This window comes from Ammodytes marinus (assembly GCF_949987685.1).
Source record: "Ammodytes marinus genome assembly, chromosome: 19".
Taxonomy (NCBI): domain Eukaryota; kingdom Metazoa; phylum Chordata; class Actinopteri; order Uranoscopiformes; family Ammodytidae; genus Ammodytes; species Ammodytes marinus.
In genome coordinates this window covers 23,704,405-23,730,825 of record NC_137223.1, presented here as the reverse complement: position 1 = coordinate 23,730,825, position 26,421 = coordinate 23,704,405, and the positions used below count along the sequence as shown (strand labels likewise).

The 26,421-nt window shown below is 39.9% G+C and overlaps 1 protein-coding gene across 1 annotated transcript in view; it reads right to left on the bottom strand.

Moving 5' to 3' along the window:
* Positions 1–1,393: 1,393 nt before the first annotated feature.
* The window catches only part of cad (carbamoyl-phosphate synthetase 2, aspartate transcarbamylase, and dihydroorotase), an 80,271-nt gene continuing 55,243 nt past the window's right edge, over positions 1,394–26,421 (bottom strand). The window contains exons 26-44 of the mRNA XM_080047453.1: positions 14,799–14,903; positions 13,605–13,850; positions 13,076–13,157; positions 12,454–12,620; positions 11,848–12,012; positions 10,953–11,084; positions 10,062–10,263; positions 9,335–9,525; positions 8,896–9,036; positions 8,366–8,455; positions 7,576–7,711; positions 6,948–7,141; positions 6,477–6,551; positions 5,620–5,832; positions 5,005–5,130; positions 4,305–4,460; positions 3,699–3,800; positions 3,101–3,195; positions 1,394–2,669 (exon numbers count right to left, since the gene is read on the bottom strand). Coding sequence (XP_079903579.1) covers positions 2,570–2,669; positions 3,101–3,195; positions 3,699–3,800; positions 4,305–4,460; positions 5,005–5,130; positions 5,620–5,832; positions 6,477–6,551; positions 6,948–7,141; positions 7,576–7,711; positions 8,366–8,455; positions 8,896–9,036; positions 9,335–9,525; positions 10,062–10,263; positions 10,953–11,084; positions 11,848–12,012; positions 12,454–12,620; positions 13,076–13,157; positions 13,605–13,850; positions 14,799–14,903 — 2,718 coding nt within the window. The 3' untranslated portion in view covers positions 1,394–2,569. The remainder of the gene's footprint in view (positions 2,670–3,100; positions 3,196–3,698; positions 3,801–4,304; positions 4,461–5,004; positions 5,131–5,619; positions 5,833–6,476; positions 6,552–6,947; positions 7,142–7,575; positions 7,712–8,365; positions 8,456–8,895; positions 9,037–9,334; positions 9,526–10,061; positions 10,264–10,952; positions 11,085–11,847; positions 12,013–12,453; positions 12,621–13,075; positions 13,158–13,604; positions 13,851–14,798; positions 14,904–26,421) is intronic.

Here is a 26,421-nt window from a genome sequence, read left to right as displayed (position 1 = left end):
CTGGGTCGGGTCTCCTTCTTATTAATTTCTTCTTCGTGTATCGGCTCTCGCTGGCTGCTAGAGGACACGCGTTCTGATTGGCTGAATCCTCCTTCCAGGAAAATAACGGTGGAAGAGCGAAGAGGGATGCTGCTTTCAAGGTTCGCCAGAAAAAATCCACCTGTTCACTTACATAAGCCAAATCTAAAGTCAATGAGTGGTTAGTTACAAAGCATGTACGCCTAATATAACATGCCTAATACCTGTTCATTTAGTATCACTATCATATGGTTAAGTTTGGAGTGTTATGCAAAACAAAGAGGTTGAATATTTCTGTAACAATTTTTTAAATTTTATTTTCACAAATGACTTTTTTTCTTTCTAAAATTACCCTAAATTGTATTGTTTTAAAAACTGTCTTTAAAATATTTTTGCAATCTTTAAACAGGTGTAAAAAAAGAAGGGCCTTACGGAGTTGTTCATTTACTTGAATTATATTATATTTTGGGTAATTTTGCCTCAATATTATTCAACTTTGCCGAGTCATTCATTTCCTTTTATAAGTAAGGATGTTGAGTTGTCTTACAGTTACTGAATGCAGCATTCATTGTCACCACACTTTACAATCAATTTTTTTTATTATCATTCTACTCTGAATATTGTACAGATTTTAATTTGAAAGATAAATGGGACATTATACTGTAGGCTAAATTTTGTATATATATTCTTCAACATGCTTCTACTTGAGTTCTCTATATTAGTCATTATTATAACTATTTATTGCATGCTTATTGTGTCCACCATCAGACCTAGTAGTGGAGCAGGTAAGTGCTACAATCTTTCAATTTGTGATACAAGCGTGAACATTGGCATGAGCAGTCTCCATGGGTCACTTGACAAGAAAATAGTTCGAGACAATGAAATGAAAAAACACAATACATTTCTGAGAATTTTTCAATTCACAATTTCAAATGTCTCGGACAATTTTCTTGCACATACACACATTAATCATTGTCCTTGTTTTTATTTTTTTTATTTATGTCTCCTGTATATGATGTCTTCTGTATTTTTATTCATGTGACATTTTTTAGTAAAGGCCTAATCAGGGACAAGGGTTGCAAATTAGTCTCGACTAGAAACCTGTATGCATGGCATCTATTTTATATTTCATTATGAAACAATGTACAATGCATTAGTCCTTGCTCAATAAACTTCAAAAAAAAAAAAAAAAAAAGTACTGGACAACAAATTTGATTCGGATAAAGACTTGTACTGTGCCTGTTCATAAGCAAAAAATGCGATTGATATTAACGACAACGTCAGCTGCAAAAGGGAAAATAGTTTTTATTTATTATTTATTTCTCCACATAATACAAAGTCATTCACCAACATATAAATGACATTTATACTACAGAATATGAAAGCACTGACAGTAACAGTAATGCAATAACCCCCAAAACCATCAAAAGACATTTTAATATATTTAGCAATTTTTTCAATTAATGCTACACTTTTAGGCAAAGAAAGGAACAGTATAGTATAGGCTAGACAAAAGGCTTTTCATACAGGTAACAAAAGAAAATGGCATTATTATACCGTTATTGGTCAGAAAAGAGGAATCATATATCATGTTAATGGGCAATTTTTTTTCTTCTTTTTTCTCCCTTCAATATCCAAACCGGTCCCTTTAAAGCTATGGTACCCATGAAGCAGTGTTGATAAAATCGCTGCTCATTTCAACCCAACTTCTACAATCTTTATTTCATGAGTAAATCACACATTATAGTACTATCAATGTTATGACTTCCCTCTTTTTTCTCTCTCAAAAATCTCACTCGTCCAGCAACAAATAAGAGCATCTACAGCTCCGGAAAAAATTAAGAGACCAGTCTGGATTTTTCGTCAATCTTCATCTCTACATAACATATTGAAAATGCTCTAAAACACAATATATTTATTGTAAATTTGGTAGAAATGTTGTCAGTAGTTTATATTATAAAAACCAACATGTTCATTCTACTCAAACATATGCCTCTAAGGAGTAAAACAAGAGACACTGAACATTTGGAGTGGTCTCTTATTTTTTTCCAGAGCTGTAGAGTATATGATCTTTTGTTAATAATTTGTTTGGGTAAAGGTTAAAGGTGATTTAAGGCAATATAAAAAATCCAGTATATAAATTGAAATACAGGGATTTTTTTGGTTGAGACGTAGATGACAAGAAATAAAAGTTTTGGTTTGTCAAACTGAAGAAAAGCGAGTGTCTTGTATATAACTCTATAAACTTTACGACTCAGTTTTAAGCCTTATTGTTGTTTTTAACGACTTAAATCCTCCGTCCCATGGACTGGAAAATACAAATCTACATATTTCAGGAAAAGACCAAAAAAATGCCTGTGTCGTACCACTTATTAGGACCCTAATAAATTGTTTGACATTATGGGCCAGTTTCACAGACATGGATTAAGCCTAGTCCTGGACTAAATGCAATTGTCCATTGAAAGTACAGTTGTAGTCCAGAACTAGCCATGTCCATGTCTGCAAAATAGACCCTATGTGCTGTTACACACACATGCAGCGTCGTGTGTGTTTATCTGCCGAGTACGGTGGCCAGCAGGGCCATTCGGATGTACATGCCGTTCTCTGCCTGGCGGAAGTACGCTGCTCTGGGGTCCGTGTCCACCTCAGCACTGATGGAAAAATACAAGAGAAGTTACATAGAGGGTTAGTTTTAATTCCCGCATGATGATTTTTATTTTTTTTAAATTTTTGTTTTAAGATGTTTTTTTTTGGCATTTTTGCTTTATTAGACAGTTTGGAGAGACCGCTCTAACCACTAGTGCACCCCTCACATATTTGTATTCACAAATAAACACAACATAACACACATATATACATACAAACGAACACACATACATGCACGTACAAAATATTTACAATTACATAAGATTTACACAAATTTTAGCTACACAACTATGGAACAAACTTCCCAACATTAGTATTTGTTTATTTCCTTTTTTAAATTGTATAATATGTTTTTTTTTATACATTTCTAAGATGTTGACAGGGAGTTTAAACTACTTCAGTGAGGTTTGTATAAATGGATCTGATTGGTCGTTACCTGATTTCATTGACTCTGGGCAGAGGATGCATCACCACCATCTTCCTCTTGGCTACAGTCATGATGTGAGGGGTCAGGATGAACTGACCAAAACACTGAGAGAGGAAAAGATACACAAACATATTAATTGTATGTCCCTGACACTGAAATGCTGATAAACACTTAATTCCTAGCTTACTTTCAGCTAGCTTAAGTAGTAGCTGTGTAGTATTTATTCAACAACTGTTGCCTGTTCTATCTATACGTTGGGGGCTGGAGGCGAATCTGTTGCCCAAAGATTATTCACCGGTATTTTGACTGGAAAATTAAATTGGTGTTCGCAAAAAAAAAAAAACAATACAATTTACAACGGCATTTTGGGCCCATTGTAGCCCCCCGGACTTTTGCCTGCAGTTGATGTTCTACTAAAATCATACTTAGCAATCAGGTTTATTAATTAGTGAAAAACTCTTGATTTGTGTGGCATCCCTGGTGTGATGAGGTTGATTAAACTTTGCAAAGAGAAGCGATATGGTCCCTAAAACATGAAAAAAAACAAAACATGACTGGCCCTAATAAAACGTTGTAACGTCGTCGTAATAAACATAAGGTCACTTACAGCATCGTATTCCTTCTCGGTAGCAAAGCGTTCTTTCTGGATCCTGGTCATGTAGAGGACGTCTGTGTCGGGCAGAGCCTCCTCAATGCTGTCAAACTCCTCCTGCACACAGGGGGAAATACACAAGATTATTAAGTCAGTGTATACTTTGCTGTGGCCAAACGCACTCACATCGTCTTGACTGGAGTATTTTTGGACATTAACCATGACTCCGACGTTCCCTGCTCTCCTGATACATTCAAAGTCATGTTTGAAAGGTGTTGCATTGTTTTTTTAAGGATTATTATGTAACTATTTATAGACGTTTGTAAGTGGATTGATATGGCAGGAAATTATTTATCAGAACAAGGTCCGTAGCAACAGTCTGTTACCCATAGAAACAGTGAATTATTGATTATTATTAAAACAGCGGAGCATTATTGAGAAATAACAAACCGTAGAATGCAGTGATTGACCAATCAGAACCCAGCATTTATCAGTGCTGTGTAATACGCTCAGTTTATGACTTTCAAACTTTTGAGAGAAGCTTTGGGAAAAATAGAAATGTAATTTGTTTTTTGTTGTAATGTATTTATATGTGTATTTTCAAACAGTTGAGCCCCAGACCTGTTTGATGCCCTTGGAGGCCACGTAGCTGATGATCTCTGCGGGCATGTGCAGGTTCTTTGGGGCGACGTAGCGCAGCGTGATGCGGTACTGTGTCAGCAGCTTGGCCAGGGAGTGAACCGTACGGCCGTGCTTCAGATCACCAACCATCGTTATCTGACAGGAAAATACACAGGAAAAGAGGGTATGAAAAGATTTTCTAAAAGCATTGTTTTACCCATATTAAAAGGTGCTACGAGGAACTTGTAAATATTTTTGAAACGGTCTAATTTTTCCTCTTATGATCAAGCATTATATGTAACAGCAAACATCAGTGCAAAGAATGCTATTTTTATTGATAAATTCAATTGGACATAGTCCAAAAAAAGTAAAAAATTAGGCAGATATAAGGAGTAAAAAAAGAATACATTTATAATAGGAAGCGAAAGTGGTAAAACATGCAAACATTTCTATAAACTGTATGTATTATATATGTCCAAATACTTGAGCTCTGGTGGCGTAGCGGATAGAGCGCGTACCATATCAGCTCTGGCCTTTGTTGCAGTGGTTGCAGGTTAAAATCCAACCCAAGGACCTTGACTGCATTTCATCCCCCTTCTCTCTCTGTCTCTCCATTTCAACTCTGTACTGTCTAATAAAGTTTGAAAATGCCACAATATAATCTTAAAAAAAGGAAAAAAAGAAAGCCTGTGTCTCTCACCGTCATGCCGTTGACCGTCCCCAGCTCCTCTCTGATGGTGAAGACGTCCAGCAGAGCCTGGGTGGGATGTTCTCCCACTCCGTCTCCAGCGTTGATCACCGGCTTACGGCAGTGACGCGCCGCACTCTGAGAGGGACAAAGGGGTTACGTACAGACAATTATAAAAAAAAAAAAAAAAAAAAATGCTAACTGGATTTATAGCAGATTATGGATTTTGATTATTGAGACATTTATAATACTACATGGACAAAACCATGAATACATACACATGGTATTGTATATTACTGGGGACACTAAAGTTTTTCACATATTCTAATTGATTTAGCTACATGTTTATAATATCAATTTTGTTAAAAGGAAACATTTACATAAAAAAAAAAAGTGGAAAAAAAGGTAAGATTTCTGCACTTAGAATAGCCATATTAAGTGTCGTAAATTGGCAAAGACACTGTAAATGATGCCAAACTTTATAAAACAGGCTAACCATAAACCCCATTGTGATGTTGGAAGCTGTAACCCACCTCCACTGCTCCGGGCATTCCGTCTTGAGAGGGGATATGCGATAAAAACTAATTTCAAATCTAGCCATTGACTTAATAAAGTAAGTTAACACACCTCCACGGCTCCGGGCATGGGGTGTCTGAGCACCAGCACGTCAGCGTAGCAGCTCATGGTCTGGACCGAGTCAGACAGAGACTCTCCCTTCTGTGTGGAGGAGGTGGACTCACTGAAGTGAACCACGGACCCTCCCAGACGCTGCATCGCCGCCGAGAACGAGCTGCTGGTACGAGTGCTGACCTCATAAAACATGGACGCCATCACCTTACCCTGGAATATAACAACAAAGACGGGAACTATTTATTTATTTTAAGCCCTTTTTAAATGTTTATTTTTATTTTTTTACAATAAAATAATGACGCATACACCAAATACACTAACAATTTCATCAACAAAAAGACGGAGCCGTTGGATTAGTAGTCATGTGTTCCCGAAACTACTAAAACCAGGGTTCATAGCAAGTCAAATTCTTCTAAATTCTCATCCAGCTATTTGCCTATGATTTCATACATTGTCCTATCTGTAAAATGGTTATCATATAATGTATATTGACAATCACCTGCCCTGGACAACAAGAAAGACAGGATCTACAGTATTATATGTGTGGTATCATGTGTTCCCTAAACCAAACTACGTAAATTGTATTGCTTACCATTTCCAGTGTTTTAACAGTTGGTTCAGATACAATAACAGCAATAAACGGACAGTTTATAATAAAAAAAATTGTACTTTGGCGTCATCTAGTTGTGAAAAATCTTTGCTGACCCCTTCCTTTTGGAGAATTTACATAAGCTACGGTGGCCTTCGAGGACAAGAAGCTAGTTACTAAAGACATAGTCATCAATATGAAGTGAGTTCTCTTACATTTATAATTAAACAATGATAAATAAGAACATTTTTGTGATGGGACTTACCTTCAGGATGTCCAGACTGCGTTCCTTCTGAACCATCACACGTAATGTGTGGGCAACGTTAAAAAGATGAGAGATCTGGAACCATCAACAAAAGCATTTCTATTAAATCAAGATGGCGAAGGCGACAAAAATATCAGATGTCGGTTGTCTGCTCTGTTTACGAGTCAGTGTGTCTGTGTAGTTTAGTTTTTATTTCACATACAAACGATATAAAAAGTCTATATGTGGATGGGGCAGAAACATGTACAGGCTTGTATGAAAACCACATCCCATAAAAGAGTATTTTTGAATTTTAAAACACAACACAATAAATATATTAAAATCTAAATAAGTAAAATAAATGCATAACAATTAAAGATGGACAAAAACAAATCATAAATAAAAATAAATAAATAAATATGGAAATACAAAAATAATAATAAACAAAAATAAATAAATAATACAAATTCGAAAGAGTCATAAATGTTGTACCTGCTCTTTGCTGAACTGGCGCACGGAGAGGATGTGCTGTCCGACCAAGGCGTGCAGCAGAGGGGAGGTCTGGAAGTGTGAGACCCCCCCTGGAGGCATCTGTCCCGGGGCAGAGAGAGGGGACAGCAGGCGGGACAGAGGAGGAGGGTGGCTGTAACCGTCACCTGCAGCCGCCAGAGGGAGAGCCACCATCTCTACAGGGAGAAACAATGATATAATGGAAGGTTCGTTTGTTAGGTATTGGGAATGCAGTGTTATACAGTGAATACAAAGGTGGATTATACATGTAAAAGTTAAACATGTGATCCATTTACCCCTCGAAAAACAGGTACAATTTCCCCCAGATGTTTTAATTAATTAATTACTTTGTTATTAATTCCAGCGCTTATATTTAAAATGTATTAATTTATTGTTATCTTTATATTTACATCATTAATGTGGTTCAGTCATAAGGTTAACGATATAAGTGCACTGATGATGAATAAGAGAGGCAAAAGGTGTTAACATCGGAGTCTGTGATGATTATTCTCAGATAGGCTATAATCAGTTTATTTAATTGGGCGGCAGATTAATACACACTGACATAAATAGTGACAAATGTCCCATTGCATTGTGGGAGTTGTAGTACCTGGTGTGAGCCCTGGGTCAGAGGAGCGGTGGATGCGCGGCAGCAGGAAGCGACTCTCTCCTGTCCTGCGCGGGCTGGCTGCTCGGGCCCGCACCAGGCCTTCACGAGGCGGGGTGCGACGGGGGTGCTCTGGGGTCTACAACCACAAGACACACAGGGGGTAAGAGGTCTTACAATGACATACAATCAGTTACATTTTACATTTATTTATTTATATAAAACTTATTTAACTATTTTAGACCAGGTTTCCAAAGGCTTTAAATTACTGTGTTATTGTATTACTGGGAGTTTTTTTGTATTATTTTAAATGTGATTTAAAGGTGCAGTGTGTAATATGACATCATCAAGAAAGTTCTACAAAGTTCTAGAATGCAACACTCCCTGGGTAACCCCAACCCTTTCGAATAATAACAGAAGCTACAGTGGCCTTCAAGGACAAGAACAATTCAAAATTTTAAACAATGCACCTGATGACATTCCAACTATGACACTTTCAAGATGGCGGCACTAGGCCTTGGTCCAAAATATGCAGAAATATGGACATATATGAGACCCTTTCTAAGGGGAAAAAATAATAATTCAAAACATTTTTTTCAGCTATTATGCACTAAATTAAATGAACTTATGGATATTATAATTACTTTCTACAAAATCTGCTAGGAAATAAAACCCAAAATTCTACACACTGCAGGTTTAACTATTTTAGACCAGGTTTCCAAAGGCTTTAAATTACTGTGTTATTGTATTACTGTGAGTTTTTTTTGTATTATTTTAAATGCGATTTAAATACCAATGGACATTCTTTAACGGGCTCAAGAGGAGTGATGGAGGCAGCGGGCCACGTCTTCACATCTTCACCGTAACCGGGAGGAACCAACACCTGAGAGAAAGAGTCACATTCAAAAACATTTAAAACACACACAGGTCATTTAAAAACATTAGGGAAGGGACCAGTTCCAATATCTGTACAGGGTCTGATATGGCCGCAATCCATTTATTGGATATCTGAGGGCCCCAAATCCACGTACTGATACGAATTCCATGAGCGCATATATGGGCAAAAACTAAAACACGAAATGGAACACTTGTCTATTATTTGATCATATATACATTACATATTGATTTTGAAGGCACAGATTGACCGATTTACTTTTCAAAACTTTAAATTGGAAGTTTTTATCATTTCTAACCATCGAAATAGCAAGATGAACGTACCCAAACATTACTACCTATTCCAGTGATAATGTATAGTTTAATGCAGCCCCATATAGCCTGTGAACGTGTGTGTGTGTGTGTGTGTGAGTGAGTGTGTGCGCTGACCTGTCCGTCGATGTACGCGACCTCTCCCCGGAGCACCACGCGTCTCACTTTCCCCTTCACCTTCAAACCCTGGAACGGGGTCCATTTTGATTTGGTGAACTGCATGGCCTGAGGGATCACCCACTCCTGCTCCAAGTCCACCTACAAGGCCAAAACAAGGGAGAAATGATTAACATACAGGTGGTTCATCAAAAAACAGAGCACAAATCAAGACTTGAAGGTAACACAAAGCGCTTCACAAAAAATAAAAAAAAAATAAAACAAAAAGTCTATAATAAGTAAATAAAATAATAATAAATAGTTAAAACATTTTTTAAAAATCTTCTTATTACGGTCGAAAAATGTAATTCTGACTTTGCCGATGTTTTTAAGTGATAAATCCAATTTTCATAATGTTAATTCATTGTCTGTCTGTCTGTCTGTCTGTCTGTCTGTCTACCTCCACATAGGTGTTCTCCTGAACAGGCAGGTTGAAGATCCTGCGTGGGTTGTCATAGAGACGCCTGATGATGTCATCCAGCGTGAGTCGTCCATCGCTGACGGCCGTTAGCAACAGAGGAAGCATGGTCTCCAGGCCGGGGTAACCAGGGGGGGGGCGGGAGCTGCTCTTCTCCTCTACTGAGTGGGGGGCTGGACACAGACAGTGAAAAATGTTCATAAATCAATAATAAATGTTGACTTCCTCAAATGTATTTTTATATCCAAAACACACAGATATTTCAGTTTACTGTCATAATAGGATTAAAGAAACCAGAACATATTCACATTTGAGAAGCTGAAATCAGAGAATTTGGACATTTTTTATTAAAAAATTACTCAAAACGATTAATCGATTATCAAAATAGTTGGCGATTATTTAAATAATCGATTAATAATCGATTAGTCGATTAATCGTTGCAGCTCTATTCAGAACATTAATAAACGTGTATCAAACATAATACAAGCGAAGACTTTAGAGAAGGTATGGAGAAAAATAATAGCGGTTTTGAAACTTTGACTCTTTCAAACCCCGGTATACCTTGAAACTGGTTATCGATCGGCCGATGCCTAGCTTCAAGAATGCCTCCTGTACTCATACAGTATATGTGTGTGTACTTAAATTTCAAAAATTAGTATGAGTAGGACGTTAGCATGGCTTTTCGAACACAATATGTGTGTGTACTAACCGTGGTCCGTGGCAAAGCAGTCTATGATGTCTATGTTCTCCCAGAGAGCTTCCATGTCCTCTCTGGTGCCCAGCATGGGTCTGACCTCGGCCCGCCCGTCACCGATCTCCTTCACATCGTCCTCACACAGGAACAGGTGGTGGGGGGCCACTTCACACGTCACCTGGATGCCCTTCTGCTTCGCCGCTCGGATGATTAGGATCTGGGTAAGGAAAAGGTTTAAGTCTATTGATAATGATAAGGACAGTGTGGGCTGGTGAAGTACAGTACATCTGTAAAAACCTTTTTTATTTATTTAAAAGTTGCCGCAAGGAACTTTTAAATATTTCTGAAACAGTCAATTTTTCCCTCTGATGATCATAAATGACATGTAAAAGCAAAGCAGACCATCAGTGCAAAGAATGCTATTTTTATATAGTTTTTCTTAATGCCTTTGTCATGGGTATACGCTCACCCAGGAACAACAGCTGGCGTAGTAAAAACACTACCGCTTTTGTCCAAAGGGAGTGCAAGAATTAACACAAACTGAAAGTCCCTCAGAGCACCTTTAATTATTTTAACTACGAAAGAAAATTCCTTTTTAAGACCATAACTACATAACTACGTGATATATTAAAACTTAATCATTTAGCAACTGAAACGTTTTGCTAATCCCAGTAGTACAAATACAGTTTTACTTTGTTGAGTTCTTGTATATTTGTTGCTCTTTTCAATTAGATTTGCTGTGTTGCCTCAGCCTTCATAACCTTACACATAACAAAACCCAAATATCGGATCAGAATTGAAAAAACAGTGGATCTCTAACAGTAGCACTACAAATCTCTGCACCATTTGAGCTCCATAATAGTCTAAAAACATGTCAAATAAGAAAATGAAAGCAGTATATTTTACCTCCTCCTTCTTGGCTATGTGGCAGATGTGAACAGGTCTCTGGTAGAGTTGAGCCACCATCAGAATCGCTGCAACAGTCTGCTTCTCTGCGTGGGCCACAATGGGCAGGTTCTTGGGCCATTTCTCAAAATGCTTCAGACAAGACAAAGAGAAAGTTCAATTTAGTTTGCAGGGAGTGACATGAGGGCAATGATCTACTAACTGGTCTCAGCACAGCTAGACAGAAAAAACTGTGAAATGTCTAATTTGTGGTAAAATGCTTGATCCGAGAAAATAAATCCCCAAAAACCTCTCAGATAAAACAAACGAATATAGCACTTATCATATTAACTCTACTTTTAATGCACTTTTATGACAAACCAGTATAGTAGTTTGTTAAAATAAAAAAAACTTTTATAAAGAGAAAGACAGTTGAGTTTAGTTTAGTTTGCAGGGGGTACATGGGGCAATGGCCTCCTGCAAGTATCAGTCAGCACAGCTACATAGAGAAGCAAATTAAATGTCTTATTTGTGATTAAATGCTAGATTCCAAGAAAATAAATGTTAGTTTCTAAAGTAAAAAAACAAAAAAGACTTAGCTCAACTACTTCTAATCAAAACAATTTCAAAATCTCTCCCCCAGTGAAAGTGTACTTAATTTCACCTTCACAATGTGGATGCATTGAAATTAATACTTAAACTATGGGAGACTTTTACATTTTTTCCCCCTTCCTTACAGTTTTAGAGTTAACCAGGATTAAAACAATGAAAATAAAAAACGTTTGAAGACTCACTTAACATGTTTTAAAAAAATATAATTTTTTCATCTATAACATAACAGGTAGAGAATCCATTCAGTGTGAAATCCAGAACAAACAGAACAAAAATAAATCATTCAAAAAATACAGCATCCTACCTCCATCCACAGAGAGACATTGTCCATCTTGAGGGTGGAGTATGTGTCGTTGAGATACATCTTGAGCCCCGCTGCCTGGCTGGCGATGCCGGGGAGGAGGGACACATTGTCTGAGGCAGCTCCAACGTACAGAGCGTAGTCACACCGACAGCCTGCTTTGGCCAACTGGATGAAAGACAACACAACAGGTTTTAATGGTTATCTTTCATTTTACTTCAGTTAAATTTGATTGAATACACAATTAAACAGAACAGATATACATTTTTTACAGTCATTAGATTAATGGGTGGTCTTAATACATCACATCGCATTATATATTGATAATTCAGCAGAAAAATTGAGTCAAAATAATTGAGTCAAAACTATTTCATTCAAAACCCTGCAATCCAAGGCAACTAGCCGTACTGTGACTTCTACAGAAGCGGAAGTTGTAGTTCACGACCGGTTGAAAACTTTATTTAATTTTTTTTTTAAGGATTTTTGGAGCTGACAATACGATATAAATATGAAGATATATTGCAGTTTGAATGTTTTTCTTTTTTTTTAGCACAGGCCAAGAAATGAACAGACAACTGAGTTAAAGGAGACAGAAGAATGTGTGCGTACCTTCTGCACGAGGGCCAGAGAGTTTTGGTCGGTGACGGCGGGGTTGGTGTTGGGCATGGCACACACCATGGTGACGCCCCCGGCCAGAGCAGCCGCTGTGCCCGAAGAGAAGTCCTCTTTGTGGGTCGCTCCCGGCTCACGCAGGTGGACATGCACGTCTATCAGACCTGGGAAGCAAAACACAACAGAGATCAGCTTTTGTCATATTTTAACATTAAAAAAGGTGCTATTTGTGTGTGTGTTTTAAAATAATAATACATTCAATAAAAATCGTTTATGGAACAAACAAAAAAAAGTGCTATGAGGAACTTTTAAATATTTCTGAGACAGTCCCATTTTTCCTCTGATGATCATGAATGACATGTAACAGCAAACGAGACCAACAGTGCAAAGAATGCTATTTTTATATAGTTTTTTCTTAATGCCTTTGTCATGGGTATACGCTCACCCAGGAACTACAGCTGACGCAGTAAACACACTACCGCTTTTGTCCAAAGGGGGTGCAGGAATGAACACAAAATGAAAGGTACTCCGAGCACCTTTATTTGAATTTTGTAACATATATACACCGGTGGATCTTAATCACAGATTCTAAATGTAAACATAGAACAGAGAGACTCACCAGGCAGACGGACTAGTGTCTGTGAGGTCATGCAGTCAATGTGAGTCTTCACTGGAGGATTGGGACCCACCTGATGAAGAGCCTGAAACACACATTACAAATTCATATTAATAATGTGGGTCCAGATGTGGGTTAACTTTAGTTTTAAAGCTAAAGTGCGTAACTTTTTCTGTAAATGAATGCCGATTTTCAAGCTAAGACACAAATTTTATTAAGTTCAGTTCAGCTCCACTAAACTCTCTGTATTTCTCAGTATGGCAACGTTTACAAACTGGTGTGTGTGTCCCCCCCTCCACACTGTCACAAGAGCTCAGAAAAATCCCAAGAAATGTTTCGGTTATTGATTCTACTGCTAAGAAAAACCTGGACGTACAGCAGAAGGTGTCAAATCCATCTGTGATCACGAAAGTTTAACTCATGTAGATTCACCGACAGCATTGTTGTAATTACTCAGAATTCCTCATGGGGGCGACAGAAGTTACGCACTAAAGCTTTAAGTACAAAACCAAGCAAACAGACTATTTCTGACCTGCACAAAGAGCTTGGTGCACTTGATATCGATGATGAGAGGGACAGAGTAGTCGATGGCCATGCGTCGGGTGCGGTAACCCTTGGTGACGAAGGAGGAGAGGCGTCGCCCGCCACTGTTCCTCATGGAGAGGTTGATGACCAGGTCAAAGTGGTTCTCCTCCAGGTAGTTCATGATGCTGCGCTGCTTCTCCTTGGTGGGACACTCGCTGTCGTCCTCCTCAAACGGCCAGTCCACTGCCTTCACCTGGGACACGGAAAGGAAGAGAACGAAAAGTTGGACAAAAAAATGGATATTTTTTTATATCAATTCAAGTTAAGTTTCTTTATTTGTCAATTTACACAAGGTATATCGAAATTCGTTCTTAGCATCTCCCCTCTCAAGTTACCACACTTCGTAGGGGGTCAGAGCACAGGGTCAGCCATAGTACAGCGCCCCTGGAGCAGTATTGGGGGTAAGTGCCTTTATCATTGACACCTTGGTAGAGATGGTGGGCACCGTAGATGTAATAGCAGCCACCACTAGTATTACTACTAACACCCTCCTGTCCGGTGCCAGGGATCGAACCAGAGACCTCATGGTTACTGGGAGGAACTAGAGACCTCATGGTTACTGGGAGGAACCAGAGACCTCATGGTTACTGGGAGGAACTAGAGACCTCATGGTTACTGGGAGGAAGAACCAGAGACCTCATGGTTACTGGGAGGAAGAACCAGAGACCTCATGGTTACTGGGAGGAACCAAAGACCTCATGGTTACTGGGAGGAAGAACCAGAGACCTCATGGTTACTGGGAGGAACTAGAGACCTCATGGTTACTGGGAGGAAGAACCAGAGACCTCAAGGTTACTGGGAGGAGGAACCAGAGACCTCATGGTTACTGGAAGGAGGAACCAGAGACCTCATGGTTACTGGAAGGAGGAACCAGAGACCTCATGGTTACTGGGAGGAGGAACCAGAGACCTCATGGTTACTGGGAGGAGGAACCAGAGACCTCATGGTTACTGGTCGGCCACCTTTCTTCTAGGACATCCTACCACCAGAGACAGGTGAAATAGGACATGCAGAGAACAACCCGGGCTGGATTCTAACCCGGGTCTGCTGTGAAGAGGACTGAGACTCTATGGGGGGTGTAACAACTACACCATGAGCGCCCCCTTTTTAGCAGGATATCTTCAATGTATTTTTGCGTTACCTTGACTCCATGTTCTGTGTAGAAGTCGGCTGTTCCCAGACTTGCGTAAAGGTCGTAACCCATCGACTCCAGAGCCTCAACGGTGGGCAGCAGCTCACTCTTGTTCTGGAAAAAACCAACACAAAAAAGGGAAAATCAATAAAGTAGAACAATTTAAGCAAATATGTCAGCCTTTCCTCGACCATATAGCAGCGCTGAAGTGACCTTCATGACACCTTTTTTACTTTTTATTTAATATTTGCCTATAGTTTAAACAATGTCTTAGAAACCTTTTAAGTAGAGTACGCCATGTTAGATGTTTTATTTTGTCTTTTGATTGTGTGAAAGCTTTTTCAGTTGTGTGTTTGTGTTCTGCAAAAAAGAAAAATCCAAAAATAATGTATAAAAAAAAAGAAGAAAAAAAAGGGAAAATCGATGTTATTATCTCAACTGAAAAGCATGGATACAAAATAGAAATAGCAAAAAAGCAAAACCAGCACTTTTTAACTTTCTCTGTTGTATTCAACTGCAGATTAAGTTTTAATTAAAAAAAAAATCTATCCGATTTATATATATCTTTAATTGTGTAAGGAATTTCATGATTTATTTGCATATAAAATTGTATAATTTCTGATTTAAATATAAGGCCTTGAAGTACACACATACACACACACACACTGTTTTGAGAGAAAAACCTACAATTTACTTCCACATGGCTACGTGGCCTTGGAGCACCATCTGTTAATTTGCGATGCACGACTGCAGCACATGTACTGTGTTGTACTGTGCGACTGTGTTCCACTAACATGCATCATTTCGATTATGACTTCCGGTAATGGCGGCGAGCTGAGCAGGTGGTTTTTCTACCCTCCACTAAACTTTTATTAAAAACTGATAGAAACCTAATTTACGACCACCAAAAGTGAACAGCGTGTTTGGCTTTGTCAAAGAAACCTGCAGCAACCAAAATGACCAGACGCAAACAAGCAAAAATGTCGGATTTTGGCTTGACAAAGACTGGCGGGGAAGCTAGCGACAGCGCTAATGCTAGCGCCATGCCTGACGAAGCTGAACCAGAAGATGGAGACGTAATAGCAGGCAAAGAAATCCTTGACGCCATCAAAGGGCTGAAGGACGATTTCTCGGACAGGTTTGACGGGGTAATAAGTGCAATAGACGGAGTGAGAAAGGAGATTAGCGTCTGCACAGAGCGTGTTACGAGAGCAGAGGTCCGCATCTCCAGCACTGAGGACGAGGTGGTTACACTCCAAGCTAAGGTCCGAAAACTTGAACATGATAAGAGAGAGCTGCAAGATAAAGCCACGGACCAAGAGGCAAGGTCTAGGCGCAACAACTTAAGGTTGGTTGGCCTACCAGAGAAGACAGAGGCGGGAGATACTTGTGGCTTTCTTGAGAAGTGGATCCCGGAGTCACTGGGCATCACAACACTAACGTCGGCTATTTTTCTGGAGAGAGCCCATCGGACTGGTCCGAACCGAGAGCCCGACGCACCCCCAAGAGCAATCATAATGAGGTTCCTGAACGACAGAGATAAGGTGGCCGTACTAAGAGCAGCCAGAACCAAAAAGCAACTTCTCTACAAGGATAAACAAGTACGCTTCTACCAAGACCTGCCACAAGAAGAGCACAAGAAACAGAAAAGTTTCGACGCGTCCAGACAGCGGCTTCGTAGCTTGGGGATTCGACACGGCATGCTGATTCCTGCTAAAATGCTGGTGACTTACAAGGATAAAACGCACACTTTTGGTACACCAACAGACGTGGAGGAATTTATTCGGAACATCCAAGAGGGAAATGGGACTGGTTGACTGTGTACGCCAACGTAAAACGTTGCTATGACCACGGCAGAGTATAAGGGCAAGTAAGTTTGTTTACATGCAATGTTTCGCGGGACTGAAATACTGCCGTACATGTTTAACGGATTATTGTGCTCGTTTGGTTCAGATAAAAATTGCTAATCTTGTTTTCATAGACAACTTTTTATACAAGGTGTAGTGGCCAGCGGCCAATTGTTTTATAAAAAGTCGCATAAGTTATTGTTTGTCATACTTTACAACGTTTACTGTATAGGTGACATATAATCAACATTGTGTTTGGTTTTGTTAAGGGAACATGCCCCACTTGAATGTTGTTAGAACTGCTCGGGGGATAATATCAATATGCCTGATTCAAGTAGAGTAAACTTCATATCCCACAACGCATAGCGCGGGTTGTTTTGTTTCCGGGTCACTGGCACGTGAGGTAATCTTGCGGAGTTATAAGTTGACGGCATCTCAATGCACATTTGCCTTATATCAAAAGGGTGTTACCACTGGTTCAATTTATTTACTCGCATACATAATGGTTTGGATATCTCCTTATAAATAGTGGAGGGAGAATGATACGTTTAGCTTGAATATTCCTCACTTAGTGTGGAGTGTTTTTCTAGGTTGCTGGAGTGTGCAGCTAGGGGGTGGGGGGAGGCTCAGTTCTGGAGCTATTGGGGTGTGGGGTTTGTGTGTTACCAGTTTATTGAGATCACGTTTTCTTTTTTCCTTTCTTTTTTCTTTTTTTTCTTTCTCTTTTTTTTTCTGGTACATTTTTGCTTACTGTTGTACAATCTACAAAGCTATGATTCTATATGACAGGTGAATTAGAAATTAAATTTACATCTTGGAATTGCAGAGGGTTGCAAAAAATTAAAAAGGTAAAGGAAGTTATGGCCAGGTTAAAGAGTATAAATCCTCAAATAATTTTCCTTCAAGAGACTCACCTTACGGCACAAGAGGACATTAGAATTAGAAGGAGATGGCAGGGCAGGGTACTATCAGCGGCCTTTAATACTCAGGCAAGGGGGGTTATGACACTCATTCACAAGTCGATTCCTTATAATATCACCAACGTAATTGCAGATAAAGCAGGTAGATACTTAATAGTTCAAGGGACACTTTTGTCAGAAGTGCTTAATTTGGTTAATATTTATGCGCCCAATAATGATGACCCCACATTTTTCAATAACTTGTTCTATACACTATCATCCCTTAATGGTCAATATATAATAGCAGGTGATTTCAATTGTACACTGGACCCCCATAAAGACAGATCTTCGCATATAGACAAGACTCATAATAGAAGTAGGAATATTATTCATCATTTCATCAAATCATTAAATCTAAGAGATGTGTGGAGAGATAGGAATCCTGATGTGGCATTTTATTCATGTTTCTCCAGTACATATAAATCATACTCCCGAATTGATTATTTTCTTGTTTCCGCAAGTCTGATGTCTAAGATCAAGGACTGTACTTATGACAGTATACTGGTCTCAGATCACGCCCCAAATAGCTTAAAATATGTAGATCCAGGGCTGAAAAAGGATCCACCTAGATGGAGAGTAAAGCAACAGTGGCTGAGGGACCCAGACCTTATCTCTTTTCTTGAAACTCAAATTGATTTATATTTCACAGTGAATGGGTCTGAAACATCTGCTAGTACCAGGTGGGAAGCTTTTAAAGCTTTTATTAGGGGTCAGATCATTAATTTTACAAGTTCCAAATTAAAAAAAACTAAACAAAAGCTGGCACTGTTAGAGTCAAAAATTAAGATTGTGGAGACCAAATACTTCCAAAACACCTGTCCTAAATTACACCAAGAACTACTTCTGCTAAGAACTCAATATAATGAAATTTCATCCGCCAAAGCTACAGCTAATCTTTTAAAACTCAAACAAACTATTTTTGACCAAGGGGAAAAACCAGGAAAAATTTTAGCCTGGCGCATAAAACAACTTCAAACTGAAAGAGCTATTACTGTACTGAAAAAGCATGGCGCTGATGATATTATTGACCCTATTAAAATTAATGTGGCATTTAGAGACTACTATGCAAAATTGTACAGCTCAGAAAGAAATTCGGAAATATCAGATCAAAGTATGTTCTTAAGCAATTTAAACATTCCTAAAGTCTTGGAGGAGGAGAGGGTGGCTTTGGAGGAAAATATAACTCAAGAAGAAATTTCTTTGGCAATTAAAGGCATGAAATCTGGGAAGGCTGCTGGTCCGGACGGCCTGCCCATTGAGTTTTATAAGAAGTTTGAATCTAAGTTAAAGGCGCCCCTCCTCGAAATGTTTATTGAATCTTTTCAGGAAGGCATTCTTCCTCCCTCCTTAAGGGGTGCTTTGATCACACTTCTTCCTAAACCTGGAAAGACAAATGATAAATGTGAGAATCTTAGGCCAATAAGTCTCCTAAATTCTGATTTAAAAATACTGTGTAAAATTTTAGCAAAAAGATTAGAGAATTTATTACCGGGAATAATAAATGGAGATCAAAACGGATTTATTTTAGGTCGTCAGGGGTTTCATAATGTAAGAAGAGTCTTAAATATTCTACACAACCAGAGAGAGATACCAGATACAGCCTTCCTGTCACTAGACGCAGAGAAGGCGTTTGACAGGGTGGAATGGGCATTCTTGTTTGAAGTACTCGATAGGTTCGGGCTTGGGAATAATTTTTGTAATTGGGTGAAACTTTTATATAGAGAGCCATATGCAGAAATTGTTACTAATAATAATCTATCCAAACCAATTCAAACTAGAACTGCAAGCAGTTTTTACCGGGGGCCAAGCCTCCGACGCAACTCGTCGTCAACCGCCGCGCCGGCCGCTCACTCCGCGGAACCTGCGGATGTAAAGTTTTTGACCGTGGGATGTTCGGTGCGGGAGTTGTATAGGTATCGCTGTTTACGGATGAATTTCGCGAAAGTGCCACGGTGGAACGATGCAGCTCAATTCACAGAACAAGTGGATGTCAAGTTTTTTAATGTGCGATGTGTGGTTGGCGAGTTATGAGCAAAAGCAGATTGTCAGCCTTGACAAAATGGCCGCCGGAGCTAATTGCACAATGTAATGTCAATGGACATGCTAACATTCCCGCCTTTTTTCTTTGACGGAAAAAAAAAAATCTAATTTTATTAAAAAGTCCCTTAAACATTACTATTTCTTGGCCATATTTTTTCTATAGACTCGTGTATGCCCCTTGATGGTTTACCGTGAGTTTTAAGAAAATTCCTTTGGCCAATTAGGAGATATAAAATTTCCTAATTTATGGCGCCCCCTTGTGGCGAAATTCTCCAAATTTTTTATTGAACGCAATTAAGGGTAGCCCCAACATATGTCTAAAGTTTGGAGTTGATCCGACTTATGATTTTGGATTTATGAATTTCTACGTAAAACGTAGCTAATCAACAAATATTCAAAGCGCTATCGTTTCGTTATCGATGGTCGTATCCAAATTCTTTCGAAAAATTATTTTCCGTATGGGTCGGTAGATGTTCTGTGCAAACTTTGGTGTCAATTGTCCAAAAATTGTGGGAGGAGTAGCGAAAAATATGTTTTTCAGTTTTTGCGATTTTGCAAAAAATCTATAATATCGCAAATGGGCGTGGCCTATGCCAAATGATGCAGCTGACTCCAGTGCATCTGTGGATATAAAGTTTTTGACTGTGGGACGTTCGGTGTGGGAGTTATGACCCCAAACGCGTTTTCCTTTGTTGTAGCGCCACCTAGTGGCCGGCATGTCTGAATTTTGTTGTATGCTGAGATTTCACGGACCTGGATCTAGTCATGCAATTGGCATGTCTGCACCCTTTACGGTTTGGGCTGTGCACGCAGTTCTAGCGGCGACAAATAATAATAATAACTAGAACTGCAAGCAGTTTTTACCGGGGGCCAAGCCTCCGACGCAACTCGTCGTCAACCGCCGCGCCGGCCGCTCACTTCGCGGAATCCGTGGATGTAAAGTTTTTGACCGTGGGATGTTCGGTGCGGGAGTTGTATAGGTATCGCTGTTTATGGATGAATTTGGCAAAACTGCCACGGTGGAACGATGCAGCTCAATTCACAGAACAAGTGCATGTCAAGTTTTTTAATGTGCGATGTGTGGTTGGCGAGTTATGAGCAAAAGTAGATTGTCAGCCTTGACAAAATGGCCGCCGGAGCTAATTGCACAATGTAATGTCAATTGACATGCTAACATTCCCGCCTTTTTTCTTTGACGGAAAAAAAAAAATCTAATTTTATTAAAAAGTCCCTTAAACATTAATATTTCTTGGCCATATTTTTTAAATAGACTCGTGTATGCCCCTTGATGGTTTCCCGTGACTTTTAAGAATTTTCCTCTGGCCAATTAGGAGATATAAAATTTCCTAATTTATGGCGCCCCCTTATGGCGAAATTCTCCAAATTTTTTATTGAACGCAATTAAGGATAGCCCCAACATATGTCTAAAATTTGGACTTGATCCGACTTATGAATTTGGATTTATGAATTTCTACGTAAAACGTAGCTAATCAACAAATATTCAAAGCGCTACCGTTTCGTTATCCGTAGTCGGATCAAAATTCTTTTACGTGATTTTTTTCCGTGTGGGTCGGTAGATGTTCTGTGCAAAGTTTGGTGTCGATTGTCCAAAAATTGTGGGAGGAGTAGCGAAAAATATTTTTTGCAGTTTTCGCGATTTTGCGAAAAATCTATAATATCGCAAATGGGCGTGGCCTATGCCAAATGATGCAGCTGACTCCAGTGCATCTGTGGATATAAAGTTTTTGACTGTGGGACGTTCGGTGTGGGAGTTATGACCCCAAACGCGTTTTCCTTCGTTGTAGCGCCACCTAGTGGCCGGCATGTCTGAATTTTTGTCGTATGCGTAGTCCGGACGGACCTGGATCTAGTCATGCAATTGGCATGTCTGCACCCTTTACGGTTTGGGCTGTGCACGCAGTTTTAGGGAGGTACAAATAATAATAATAATAATAACTAGAACTGCAAGCAGTTTTGACCGGGGGCCAAGCCTCCGACGCGACTCGTCGTCAACCGCCGCGCCGGCCGCTCACTTCGCGGAATCTGCGGATGTAAAGTTTTTGACCGTGGGATGTTCGTTGTGGGAGTTGTATAGGTATCGCTGTTAATGGATGAATTTCGCAAAACTGCCACGGTGGAACGATGCAGCTCAATTCACAGAACAAGTGGATGTCAAGTTTTTTAATGTGCGATGTTTGGTTGGCGAGTTATGAGCAAAAGCAGATTGTCAGCCTTGACAAAATGGCCGCCGGAGCTAATTGCACAATGTAATGTCAATGGACATGCTAACATTCCCGCCTTTTTTCTTTGACGGAAAAAAAAAAATCTAATTTTATTAAAAAGTCCCTTAAACATTAATATTTCTTGGCCATATTTTTTATATAGACTCGTGTATGCCCCTTGATGGTTTACCGTGAGTTTTAAGAAAATTCCTCTGGCCAATTAGGAGATATAAAATTTCCTAATTTATGGCGCCCCCTTATGGCGAAAATTTCCGATTTTTTTATTGAACGCAATTAAGGGTAGCCCCAACATATGTCTAAAATTTGGACTTGATCCGACATATGATTTTGGATTTATGAATTTTTACGTAAAACGTAGCTAATAAACAAATATTTAAAACGCTACCGTTTCGTTATCGATGGTCGTATCCAAATTCTTTCAAAAAATTTGTTTCCGTATGGGTCGGTAGATGTTCTGTGCAAACTTTGGTGTCAATTGTCCAAAAATTGTGGGAGGAGTAGCGAAAAATATGTTTTTCAGTTTTCGCGATTTTGCGAAAAATCTATAATATCGCAAATGGGCGTGGCCTATGCCAAATGATGCAGCTGACTCCAGTGCATCTGTGGATATAAAGTTTTTGACTGTGGGAGGTTCGGTGTGGGAGTTATGACCCCAAACGCGTTTTCCTTCGTTGTAGCGCCACCTAGTGGCCGGCATGTCTGAATTTTTGTCGTATGCGTAGTCCGGACGGACCTGGATCTAGTCATGCAATTGGCATGTCTGCACCCTTTACGGTTTGGGCTGTGCACGCAGTTTTAGGGAGGTACAAATAATAATAATAATAATAATAATAATCGCCACAAAAACAATAGGGTTCCCTGCCCCGCAGGGCTTGGGAACCGCGTTGCTGTGCAAAACGCGGTCCCAGCTCCTGCTCGGGCTTGGCCCCCTAACTAGAACTGCAAGCAGTTTTTACCGGGGGCCAAGCCTCCGACGCAACTCGTCGTCAAGCGCCGCGCCTGCCGCTCACTCCACAGAACCCGTGGATGTAAAGTTTTTGACCGTGGGATGTTCGGTGCGGGAGTTGTATAGGTATCGCTGTTTACGGATGAATTTCGCGAAAGTGCCACGGTGGAACGATGCAGCTCAATTCACAGAACAAGTGGATGTCAAGTTTTTTAATGTGCGATGTGTGGTTGGCGAGTTATGAGCAAAAGCAGATTGTCAGCCTTGACAAAATGGCCGCCGGAGCTAATTGCACAATGTAATGTCAATGGACATGCTAACATTCCCGCCTTTTTTCTTTGATGGAAAAAAAAAATATCTAATTTTATTAAAAAGTCCCTTACACATTAATATTTCTTGGCCATATTTTTTATATAGACTCGTGTATGCCCCTTGATGGTTTCCCGTGAGTTTTAAGAAATTTCCTCTGGCCAATTAGGAGATATGAAATTTCCTAATTTATGGCGCCCCCTTATGGCAAAATTCTCCAAATTTTTTATTGAACGTAATTAAGGGTAGCCCCAACATATGTCTAAAATTTGGACTTGATCCGACTTATGATTTTGGATTTATGAATTTTTTCGTAAAACGTAGCTAATCAACAAATATTTAAAACGCTACCGTTTCGTTATCGATGGTCGGATCAAAATGCTTTTGAAAAAATCTTTTCCGTGTGGGTCGGTAGATGTTCTGTGCAAACGTTGGTGTCAATTGTCCAAAAATTGTGGGAGGAGTAGCGAAAAGTCAGTTTTGCAGTTTTCGCGATTTTGCGAAAAATCTATAATATCGCAAATGGGCGTGGCCTATGCCAAATGATGCAGCTGACTCCAGTGCATATGTGGATATAAAGTTTTTGACTGTGGGACGTTCGGTGTGGGAGTTATGACCCCAAACGCGTTTTCCTTCGTTGTAGCGCCACCTAGTGGCCGGCATGTCTGAATTTTTGTCGTATGCGTAGTCCGGGCGGACCTGGATCTAGTCATGCAATTGGCATGTCTGCACCCTTTACGGTTTGGGCTGTGCACGCAGTTTTAGGGAGGTACAAATAATAATAATAACTAGAACTGCAAGCAGTTTTTACCGGGGGCCAAGCCTCCGACGCAACTCGTCGTCAACCGCCGCGCCGGCCGCTCACTCCGCAGAATCTGCGGATGTAAAGTTTTTGACCGTGGGATGTTCGGTGTGGGAGTTGTATAGGTATCGCTGTTTACGGATGAATTTCGCGAAAGTGCCACGGTGGAACGATGCAGCTCAATTCACAGAACAAGTGGATGTCAAGTTTTTTAATGTGCGATATGTGGTTGGCGAGTTATGAGCAAAAGCAGATTGTCAGCCTTGACAAAATGGCCGCCGGAGCTAATTGCACAATGTAATGTCAATGGACATGCTAACATTCCCGCCTTTTTTCTTTGACGGAAAAAAAAAAATCTAATTTTATTAAAAAGTCCCTTAAACATTACTATTTCTTGGCCATATTTTTCATATAGACTTGGGTATGCCCCTTGATGGTTTCCCGTGAGTTTTAAGAAAATTCCTCTGGCCAATTAGGAGATATAAAATTTCCTAATTTATGGCGCCCCCTTATGGCAAAATTCTCCAAATTTTTTATTGAACGCAATTAAGGGTAGCCCCAACATATGTCTAAAATTTGGACTTGATCCGACTTATGATTTTGGATTTATGAATTTTTTCGTAAAACGTAGCTAATCAACAAATATTTAAAACGCTACCGTTTCGTTATCGATGGTCGGATCAAAATTCTTTCGAAAAAATCTTTTCCGTGTGGGTCGGTAGATGTTCTGTGCAAACGTTGGTGTCAATTGTCCAAAAATTGTGGGAGGAGTAGCGAAAAGTCAGTTTTGCAGTTTTCGCGATTTTGCGAAAAATCTATAATATCGCAAATGGGCGTGGCCTATGCCAAATGATGCAGCTGACTCCAGTGAATCTGTGGATATAAAGTTTTTGACTGTGGGAGGTTCGGTGTGGGAGTTATGACCCAAAAAGCGTTTTCCTTCGTTGTAGCGCCACCTAGTGGCCGGCATGTCTGAATTTTTGTCGTATGCGTAGTCCGGACGGACCTGGATCTAGTCATGCAATTGGCATGTCTGCACCCTTTACGGTTTGGGCTGTGCACGCAGTTTTAGGGAGGTAAGTATAATAATAATAATAACTAGAACTGCAAGCAGTTTTTACCGGGGGCCAAGCCTCCGACGCAACTCGTCGTCAACCGCCGCGCCGGCCGCTCACTCCGCAGAATCTGCGGATGTAAAGTTTTTGACCGTGGGATGTTCGGTGCGGGAGTTGTATAGGTATCGCTGTTTACGGATGAATTTCGCGAAACTGCCACGGTGGAACGATGCAGCTCAATTCACAGAACAAGTGCATGTCAAGTTTTTTAATGTGCGATGTGTGGTTGGCGAGTTATGAGCAAAAGTAGATTGTCAGCCTTGACAAAATGGCCGCCGGAGCTAATTGCACAATGTAATGTCAATGGACATGCTAACATTCCCGCCTTTTTTCTTTGACGGAAAAAAAAAATATCTAATTTTATTAAAAAGTCCCTTACACATTAATATTTCTTGGCCATATTTTTTATATAGAGTCGTGTATGCCCCTTGATGGTTTCCCGTGAGTTTTAAGAAATTTCCTCTGGCCAATTAGGAGATATGAATTTTCCTAATTTATGGCGCCCCCTTATGGCGAAAATGTCCAATTTTTTTATTGAACGCAATTAAGGGTAGCCCCAACATATGTCTAAAATTTGGACTTGATCCGACTTATGATTTTGGATTTATTAATTTCTTCGTAAAACGTAGCTAATCAACAAATATTTAAAACGCTACCGTTTCGTTATCCATGGTCGGATCACAATTCTTTCGAATGATTTCTTTCCGTGTGGGTCGGTAGATGTTCTGTGCAAAGTCTGGTGTCAATTGTCCAAAAATTGTGGGAGGTGTAGCGAAAAATATGTTTTGCAGTTTTCGCGATTTTGCAAAAAATCTATAATATCGCAAATGGGCGTGGCCTATCCCAAATGATGCAGCTGACTCCAGTGCATATGTGGATATAAAGTTTTTGACTGTGGGACGTTCGGTGTGGGAGTTATGACCCCAAACGCGTTTTCCTTCGTTGTAGCGCCACCTAGTGGCCGGCATGTCTGAATTTTTTTGTAGGCCGGGAGGCCGGGGGTCTGAACTAGTCACGCAAGTGGCATGTCCCAACCCTTTACGGTTTGGGCTGCAGCACCACTTTTACTCGGAGAAAAATTAAAATAATAATAATAATAATAATAATAACTAGAACTGCAAGCAGTTTTTACCGGGGGCCAAGCCTCCGACGCAACTCGTCGTCAACCGCCGCGCCGGCCGCTCACTTCGCAGAATCCGTGGATGTAAAGTTTTTGACCGTGGGATGTTCGGTGCGGGAGTTGTATAGGTATCGCTGTTTACGGATGAATTTGGCGAAACTGCCACGGTGGAACGATGCAGCTCAATTCACAGAACAAGTGCATGTCAAGTTTTTTAATGTGCGATGTGTGGTTGGCGAGTTATGAGCAAA